Source organism: Pocillopora verrucosa, chromosome 2 (assembly GCF_036669915.1).
Source record: "Pocillopora verrucosa isolate sample1 chromosome 2, ASM3666991v2, whole genome shotgun sequence".
Lineage (NCBI taxonomy): Eukaryota > Metazoa > Cnidaria > Anthozoa > Scleractinia > Pocilloporidae > Pocillopora > Pocillopora verrucosa.
In genome coordinates, this window is record NC_089313.1 from 17,077,349 (window position 1) to 17,087,074 (window position 9,726).

General features: G+C 35.7%; 1 protein-coding gene across 1 annotated transcript in view; it reads right to left on the reverse strand.

Moving 5' to 3' along the window:
• Positions 1–1,716: 1,716 nt before the first annotated feature.
• Positions 1,717–9,726, reverse strand: part of LOC131792832 (uncharacterized) — a 10,700-nt gene continuing 2,690 nt past the window's right edge. Inside the window, exons 2-16 of the mRNA XM_059110238.2 lie at positions 9,309–9,365; positions 9,073–9,100; positions 8,573–8,627; positions 8,103–8,254; positions 7,800–7,855; positions 7,067–7,133; positions 6,610–6,657; positions 6,020–6,131; positions 5,261–5,530; positions 4,970–5,076; positions 4,220–4,311; positions 3,947–3,973; positions 3,750–3,823; positions 3,285–3,446; positions 1,717–2,632 (exon numbers count right to left, since the gene is read on the reverse strand). Of these exons, the coding sequence (XP_058966221.2) occupies positions 2,443–2,632; positions 3,285–3,446; positions 3,750–3,823; positions 3,947–3,973; positions 4,220–4,311; positions 4,970–5,076; positions 5,261–5,530; positions 6,020–6,131; positions 6,610–6,657; positions 7,067–7,133; positions 7,800–7,855; positions 8,103–8,254; positions 8,573–8,627; positions 9,073–9,100; positions 9,309–9,365 (1,497 nt within the window). The 3' untranslated portion in view covers positions 1,717–2,442. The remainder of the gene's footprint in view (positions 2,633–3,284; positions 3,447–3,749; positions 3,824–3,946; positions 3,974–4,219; positions 4,312–4,969; positions 5,077–5,260; positions 5,531–6,019; positions 6,132–6,609; positions 6,658–7,066; positions 7,134–7,799; positions 7,856–8,102; positions 8,255–8,572; positions 8,628–9,072; positions 9,101–9,308; positions 9,366–9,726) is intronic.

Sequence of the window (9,726 nt, forward strand, 5' to 3'; positions counted from 1 at the left end):
GAAGAGTTCTTTAATTTCTATTGTCCTCATTTGGAATACGATTTCTGATCGATGAAAGAGAGACGGCAGAGTTAGATTGAAATCGTCGAAAAAACACAATTCAACTCGGACAGCCTCACAGAAACTGGGATAACTTTGTCTCGAATACAAATAACTTTGACATAAACGACAAAAAGTCGTCGTGGGCCACGATACTGAAAAGACAAAAAAGAGACAAATATTTCCCCTAAGTACCCAGGGCCCCCCCTCCCATATCATCCGCTTCCTTGACCTTCCTTGGCATGAAACCTAGTCACAAACTTTTCCATTGACAGTAAACGTGTACAGTAAATTTACCAAAAATATGAACGCAAATAAAATGATTTTCGTGCGATTTGAAGTTACCATGAAAAAGAAAAAAGCGGGAAAGCAGTGAAATACTGCTGCTTTATGAGTATACTACGAAATATAGCAAAATCAGTAATACTAATAACATATTCCCAACTTTAACGTCGTTCTTTGCTTGAAATGAGATTTAGGAACAATTATCGATGATTCCCGAGAAAAACAAGACAAAATTCCTCATACTGAAGTTCGTCCAACAACATTTAAACCTGATAATTACCTTCGAATGTATGAAATGATAGTTCGGCCATTTTGTTTTCCACCTTGTCAACATGTTTTGCCATGTCCTGGCTGAATTGGCAGTCTCTTGCCAGGGTTACCACAAGTAGGTTTTCTCGAAGATCAATTTGGAAATGACAATGTCCTGGCCTGAAGCTTTCTGTGAAACCGAACCTTATGAATCACCCCAGAAGATTTCAACGGTAGATAAACTTCTACGACCGAGTGACGCCTTTTGCAGCATGTGCAGGCGAGGAAAAATAATGAATATTAACAAGAAAAAATTTGCAATTCAGATCATCAAAGCATCTTTGATTCCTCTTTTTGTCTCAGGAGTTGGGGGAAAATAGGCAAAGAACATCATTATTTTCTTGTATGACATCATATCTACACATTTTTGTGCGCCAAACGCGTCCAAATCGGGAACAAGCTTCAAGGTTTCTTATAATCGAACCCGCAATAATGAATTGTCCCGGTCTGGACATAGTGAGTTTACAATTAAATTGAGGGGAATGGGACGGCGGGTGTGTCTGTTGTCGAAGTTGGAAAATACTTGCTTCACCCAGCTGCAGGCCAATCAGGACGATGGAGAATGTGACAAGTAGCCTTTAAAGATCCAAAGATGCTGAAGCATGGCAAGACGCGAGTGCGTGTACAAAGCCGCAATCGGTTCAGGTTTTGAATCTGATTTGTTGGAAATGTTGCGCCAGTGTTCCAAAACCAATTGATGAGAATGGTAGCCGCCTTCGCATCCCAAGAACCGGAGGCAAAGGAGACTATAGGCAAAGTAAGGCAGAACCAATGCAATCTCTGATTTCTTTTCCGCATTCAGTTATCATCAGCCGATGATAGCCTGGACTGACATCGATTTAGAGTTAAAAAGAGACTATTTAGGAACGGTCACGAATTTTTTTGGAACTCTTTGCTTAACCAGCTATTCATTTCCTCCCTCACTGCCGTTGACCAATTTCATTCCTATGATAATATTATCCCTAATATTCTTTATGTGTGTAATTTTTTAATTTGGTGTTTTTGTTCTTTTCCTTGGGGAAATGTAATTGGTTGAAATGGTGGTGAGATTTTTTGTAGATTATCCTGGATCAATCTAGACTCTCAACTGAACATTGCACTTTATTATAGACTTGAGTTACATTACGCTGTAGATTAAGATCTAAGGCGTTTAACAGATTGAAGATGGATGTTATCGTTAGTTCTGAACAACATATCAAATACCTCAGACAACTAGTGAGAGAATTTCCGTAATAAATTCATGACGTGCTAGTTAGTTAAAACAAATTGAAGCGCTGTTCGCGCATCGTCGTCGCGAAAAACCACACGAGCTTTATCATAATTTTTTCATTCAGGCATACATACATTAATAACCGTTTTTCTATTCGTCTCTCATTAAGAACGAGACCACCACCAAACAAATAGATGTAAGTACCACAATCAAAAATAGACCATAAAATTGTAATAAATATGCTATTCAATTTAAAATCTATCTAACGAGCTTTTGATTAAGTCCTATTAAGGTTATTCTAGTTTTAAAGGAGCACAGAGTTTTTTGCATCTTTAAACTTTAACCCAATGCTTTCAAACTTGAATTGTAATTTTTTAAATTGTAACAATTTTTATTGTTCTAATCCATCTGTCATTTCCTCTAAAAACAGCGTGCAGCTCCTTCTAAAAGATGAGGCTACCCCCATCCTGGTAGTCTCGAATGCCTGAGTGGCATAAATATGACGTTGCGCCAAGCATGCTGTCATTGTGTTGCCGCCCCTCCCTTTTCTATACAGTGTGCACACTGAATGATGTGAAAGAAAATGCGGGCTTCTGTCTTCATACTTTCACTGGCGCTGACGGTCTCATGTTCAGTCTCTTGGGAAGAGTAAAGCTCAGCAGAACAGCCAGGAAACACACGATGGAAAGCAATATGAAAGCGAAGTGCTCGTCAAGCGGGAATCCGTGTTTGTAGCCCTTACTTATCGACCAGGCAAACACACTCCCAGCAAAAAGGGGAGCTAAGGTTCTGAAGGAAAAAGAACGCAATAAACCTGAGTAAAACTCAGTTACCTTGAATAGCGTATCGGAGAAATGCCAACTAACGCTTAACAAGTTTAGATAATTTTTCCCAAAACGACATGTTGAAGATTACCACGCTACGCGGCAGCCAATTAAAAACAGCCATATGTTAGCATTATGATTCTATGACTAACAAAAATTGTGGTGATCTTCATCGATCATTATTATGGAATTACCATCAGCGTACTGAAATTCATCTTTCTGCAAATGTACGTTCAGAGTTACATTATTTTTTTGACAAATTAAGTTCGCCCACAACCCCCTTGTAACCAAACCATTTTGAGCCACCCTAAAATGAACTAGATACAAATATAATTTGTTGATTGAGCTAATATGGGAGAGTTACATGTAAAACAATTAGTTAAGAGATGCATGTGGAGAAAAGCTGAGTTTTAATCAAATAAGAGAACCCAAAGAAAAACACTGACAGCAAAGAGCGGAACTAATCAGTTGTTACCCAAGGTCTTACAAAAACAATCAGTGCCACAGCAATATCAGGAAAGGTCCTTAACCAATGGATTATCCTTGTCCCTTACAGTGCCTCAAATATATTGGGGAGGTAATCATTTCAGTAGAAATAAGATAATTTAGATGCTTACCTGGATATGGAACTTGCTGTCATTGCAAGTCCATTTGCAGAGCCTAAGAGGTAAGCAGGTACCGCATTGTTGACAAGGATTCCTGTGGAGCTAAAGCCACAACCAATACCCAACCTCATTGGAATGAGAACAACAATCATCAATGGCCAGAGAACTTTTGACCTGTAACGAGATTGGAGAAGATCATAAGAAGATGTCAATGAAGGTTGATTGTGATTGAGCCATTTCAATCCTGACCCCTCATTTTTAGTTCATACTTATCATAAAATTTGCCTTTAGGAAAGTTCTTCTTCTCTTTAAAGACTTTTTATCTACTAATTTTTCTTTAGCATTCTTCCTCTCCACTTTTCTCCATATTCTCCCCATGAAAGCCCCTTAGCTGAATTACCCTTTTTTTGCCACTAGCCTCTTTCATTAACTATTTCATGTACTTTACATCAACCATGTCATTTCTTTGGAACCAACCTGTCATGAAGGGTATTCAAGGCTGACAAAGAAGCAATTGTGATTCCCAAGACAACATTTGCCAATTGAAAAACCTGTGAACAAACCCAATAATTAATAGGAAATTCCAAACATTCTCATCTATTTGTGAAAATGGGTACAATATTTAGTAAATAATAAAACAAATCCACAAATGACATCAAAACAACATGCATTACCCTGATTGATCCAAGGCACCTTTCAAACTAAAAGGAAGAAGTAAAGAAAAAGAGCAAATCAATACACATGTAATGATTCATTTGTTTCAAAACCGGAAGTGTATAGCCAATTATAGTAAAAAACAAACATTTTTCCCCAGTTGTTCAAAAGGTGGATAATACTATTCTACATGTATGAGTTAACAAAACCTACTGAACTATCCACTGGATTGAGATTTATTCAGTGGATAGCATTAACCACCCTAATCAAGCAACCAAGGCCTTAACATTTACCTTTGGATAAACCCAAAATTGAAGAACTAACATAGGTCCTGCTACACATAGTAATGCAGTGCCTATCTGGTCAGTAGAAAAGCCAAGTCCACCTGTATAAATCACACATAACACTAATGTAAGTGCATGATTGACTTTGCTGTGTGAAGGGCAAATTTTTTGAATGCAAATAAGCTGACTGTAACAGTAGCTTTATTCTTTTTTTTTTCTTTTCAGAAATCATCATTTTCTGGAGGGGTGAGGAGATTTCCATATGCACTCATGTTCAATTTAAAAAAAGGAACTTAAACTCAGTATGATTATGAGTCAGATGACTCTGGCAAAAATGGATGGTTGAATGGGACTACTAATGCATGATGCCTTTACCATCAAAAAAGCAGACCATGCTTTACACGTACATCACTCAAATATACTTCATTTTTCACATTTAGGAAAAAAAATTTTTGAAGGCCAAATGTATTTTTTCATAAGTAAGAATCAAGCCTTGATTAATAACCACTAAACAAACTTGCATATTTTATAAATAGAGGGATTTTACAGCATGGTCAGAATTTCAAAATGTGATCCATGCAAACTTGTGATCCATGTTCAAAACTTACATCACTCAAAATCACTCACATAAATAAACTTGCATATTTTATAAATAGAGGGATTTTACAGCATGGTCAGAATTTCAAAATGTGATCCATGCAAACTTGTGATCCATGCTCAAAACTTACCATCCCTATTTTTCTGTCAAAAACACCTTACCATGTTCAGGTCCTGTGGCAGCCCACAAAGAAAACAACTCATCATAACCAATGACAATGAATGAAAGTGAACAATACACACAAATGGCAAGGGTTACAACACGATCCCTGAAAATTAAGAGAACAAGGAATTCATGCATTATTGTTTAAACACAATATGTAACCTTAAACTGCACGTGCCATGAACTAAAATGTGCATTAATTTGTTCCTTTCTAATCAACACTGTAAGACAGTAAAAAGTATTTTCAAAATATCTTGAAATAACATGAGCTCTCTGGAAATTTATATTACCTCAATAAAACAGCAATTTTACTGTCTCTGAAGAATTTACAACATCTATATCTTGGACAACAGCAACTCTTAAAACCACAACAGTTTCTGTCATTGTCAATGTCCTCTTTGTTCACATCATTGATAAATATTTCTACTTCCTCTGTTTCTTCCAGACTATTTTTTTGTGTGCAGCTATTTTCATCATCTTCATCAATTAAACTGTTGGAAGCTGTGCTTTGCATGGCCAATTCACCAGTTTCTGAACCGCTTGATGATGTCTCATCATCACTGAGTAGCAAAAAAAATTGAAAAATCTATGATGGTCTAATAATGGTACAAAATTTAATTCATGACTTTCAACAAACCAACAGAACTGATGAAATTAATAACAAACATGGACAAGAGAAAAAGTAATGAGAGGAAGAAGACAATAACCCTTAACTTCCATGAGTGACCCAGACAGAGTCTCTCTGCACAATATCATGCCATGCAATGGTCACTATATACACAGAAAAGTGATAAGAATAGAGAAAAAAGTCAACAAGGGGATAATTAACTGATCCAGTACCAAATTCTACAAACTAACATCATAATAATTGTATAGCAGACAGTGAGTAGAATTACTAATGAGATTTTGGAAGCGAGAGAGTTAAACGACTAACTTTGTGCTATCTGACTAAAGGGCTCTGAATTTAATTAAGCCTGATCGTAGGCTCATTTCCTGTACAACAGCTGGTTGTTCAGAGCCTATATTGTATTACCAGCTAATATTGCTACCTTGTAACAAGAGTCTCTGGTAAGTAGAAGTAGGCCAACACAACTGTAAGTAAGAGTGCAGCACAGTGTAACAGGCAGGGAAGGAAAAATGGGAATTTATCAAAGAGTGAATCTGCAAAAAGAAATATTTTTGAACAGAAATGCATAAGCTGAGGCCATGAAATGTTCTTATGATTTATTATTATTATTATTAGTTTTCTTTGAGCATTTCCACTTTCAGTGACTGTTCAATACAGGTGGAAACAATACAACCAGGCCCTTGGGACTCACATTAAGGTGACATAATGGCTTAGCAGAGATAAAAATTGCAGTGTTTCAGAGAAACATTAAGTCGGGACTTTGACAACTGACCACTCAATACAAGGTGACCACTTAATATGGTGCCACCTAATAAAGGTGTGACTTCAGTTATTTGTTAAATGCAGTTCTTGCAAAGTGACAACACTCTACTTTATAAGAGACATTCTGATAAGAACTTGTCACAAAACAAAAACAAAATGAATAAAACCACAAAAGAAAATTTTATTTGCTAGCTGCAGGGTTTAATGTTTCTCTTTCAGTGGAATCTTATACACTACACTCTAACAAACCTTTCGTAAAAACACTGGGATATTTCTGTGATGGCTCTGCAAGATAACCTACAATTAGAAAAGAAGACATCTGTTACTCATTCTAAATTTATTCAACATTTGAAATAGTAAATAACATTTAAAATAAACAACAATTTATTTTTACAAATTAATCAATAACTCTGAAGATTCTCTTTCCAAATAGTCTAAGACTTATACTCCCTTGTGAAACACATAAAGAAGAAGCTGTTAAGCATGTAAGGTGCTTTATTCCATTAACATCCCTTCAATTACAGCTGCATGGATAATTAACTTTTAGAATACCAACCACTGAGGGAAATTATTATAATTCCTATTGGCATACTGTGCTGTTTTACATTCTAAATACCTTTATACATTAGTTATAACTCTTATACATTGTTTTAATTGGCTGATCATTTAGTTTTGGTGTCCATGAGTACATGGAGCATTTTCTTACCCCCTATAGCTGGACCAATGATAAGTCCCACATTCCAAGATGTCAGTATAATTGACATTGCCATTGCCTAATGAAACAATTCAGACACAATGTGTGAAAAATTCAGCATTAAATGCTGCGTGGGTTGAAACTGTATTTAAGAACACAGCAACCTTGAAAATAGGGGTGCTGAAATTACTCAGCACCAAAGGATATAAAATTACACTTACTGTATGTAGTCTTTCTGTTGTGTATACTAAAATGTATGCTTAAATGTTCTGTTAAATGATTTCAAAGGCTGGTCTCTAATTTGTTCACTATTTTACAAGAATAATTCTGGCAAGGCCATAGGAGCAGAGTGGGTTAGGGAGCCAAGGACTTACTCCTCAAGTTTAATCATCCCACAATGCTCCAAATGACATACCAAAGAGCTATCTAAATGTACAAAATTTTCAAGACCATGATGCCCCTACTGTGGGTATCTCCCAACAGGGATACCCCTCTGACCAATATTATTCATAAATGACAATCAGTGCCACATGTTGGGAGTCCTCCACTTCAAAATTTGTTCCTTTGGCCACCTGTAGTTCAGGGTATCGGCATTTAAATCACCAAGCACCCCCTCTGAGTGAGTGCACATAATATTGGCTAGTGAAATCTTAAAACTAATTAAAATAACAAATATAACTCTACCTGCATTGCTTGTGATTGTCACCTCACAAAATGAGCACACATGCAATCATAACAAACACACCTGATTTGTATTATCACTGACTTCCGAAGCAATTGTTTTGCATGTCCCTATGAGTCCTGAATTGAATCATAAAAAGATCATTTAATAAGTTTAGAAAATGTATTAACATATAAATTTCAACATTTTTCAATTGACTAGCCTACTAATTCCAAGCTGAAAAATTCTTTCACCAAATCCTCAGCCCTTAATTAATAAATTCTTCACTTCAGTTTCCTGCCACTTTGCCTTGGTTACAAAACCTTGTCAATTAGCAACACCATTGAAATGATCATCACCACAATAGTGTACAAAAACCACACTTACCAGCAGATAGTCCAACAAATAGTCTGGTAATGATGGCCATGTAGAGAGAGAAAGACAGACCAAAGCAAACCATGCCAACCAGGGTCATTGTAAGGCAGATCATCATCACAGGCCTTCTTCCAAATCTATCTGTCATTAATCCCCAAAAATAACTGAAAGGGAGCAAGTAAATTTTGGTTAGAAATGTTTGCTGGTCCATAGCTGCTGTACCTTGTACATCAACACTCTCGAAAATAAAATCAATGTACACCACTGCAATTGATGTGTCTTGTATTAAAGTTTCTTTATTCATTAAGTTTAGAATAGAATCTTTAGAAACATACTTGGCCCCCAAGGTGCACATTTACTGGAAATCTTTCAATGATTATAAATTATTTGTAACATCTAGAACTGCCATGTTAAGTTACTATATCACATGTCAGCCTGGATCTAAGATTTTACTTATCAAATAAAAATTTCTCTGCAATTACCAAGCGGCAGTGCGTCCAATAAACATTGAAGATGCTACAACACCTGCATAGTATCCTAGAAAGGAAAAAAATTAATGGAAATCGTCATCAAATACCTTTGTTACATTATTTTGTAAATGTGGAAATAACTGAATATTACTGAGAACTTATGGCTAAGAAAAGTGGATAAGAGTGAGTAAATTTATCATTGAGCCTTCTATCAATTTAAGCACTAGTATTCAGAGATCCTTTGTTGTCAACTATATATAGCATATAAATTTAAGGAAAGGAAGCAAATTGAGTATTTGTCCTTGATGCAAATTTGGATGGAGCACATGGTAAAAAACAAAATTAATTACATAGAGATCAAGTCAGTAATTTCATAATCAGTAACTATCAAACCATATCATATAGAACACTAAAAAAAGCCATGGTATGTCAGCCTGGCATTTTATAGCTTAGTAACTGAACTAAAACTTTATGGGAATTATAGAAAGAATTATTATGTAACTGCATAGTACCTGTGTCTTCATCTGAGATCCCAAAGCTCTGACAAAAATATAAAAAAAAAAACAGACACATGACAATAAATCTCTGAATAATGACAATTTACAATTTACATATCTTAGACATCAAGTACAAAACAGACATTTTTTATTGGTGTTAAGTTAACAACTTTTAGTGAGCTCAATAATCAAGCTTCCTTCCCCATAATTTTCCTAAAATTTAGCACTATATAATCATAATTTCATCTCACCTTCACCATAGCTGGTAAAAATGGAAACAATATGGTGATGGACATGGCAGAACAAAACTGAAAATAAAACAATATTCATCGTAATTGTTTAATTCCTTTAGTGCCAAGAAAATGTTGTAATTACCTGTAGATACACCATGGCACTTCTTAAATTATTTGCACCTCAATGTTCTACTTCCTCAAGGGCAAAAATTATTTGAGAGTGGGGCACATTTAAAATTTGGATGCAGCATACAAAATTTTCACTTTCATTTTCATCTAAATGAGAATTTTATAGTAATTAACAGATGTGTCTTGATTTTAACCTCTGATCTCTTCTGGCACTTTTCAAGTTAATTACCAGTTACAAGACATTCACTCAATTTCAACCACACTGTTCCCCTCTTGATCGGAGTCAACAACCTCTAGCACAGGAGGC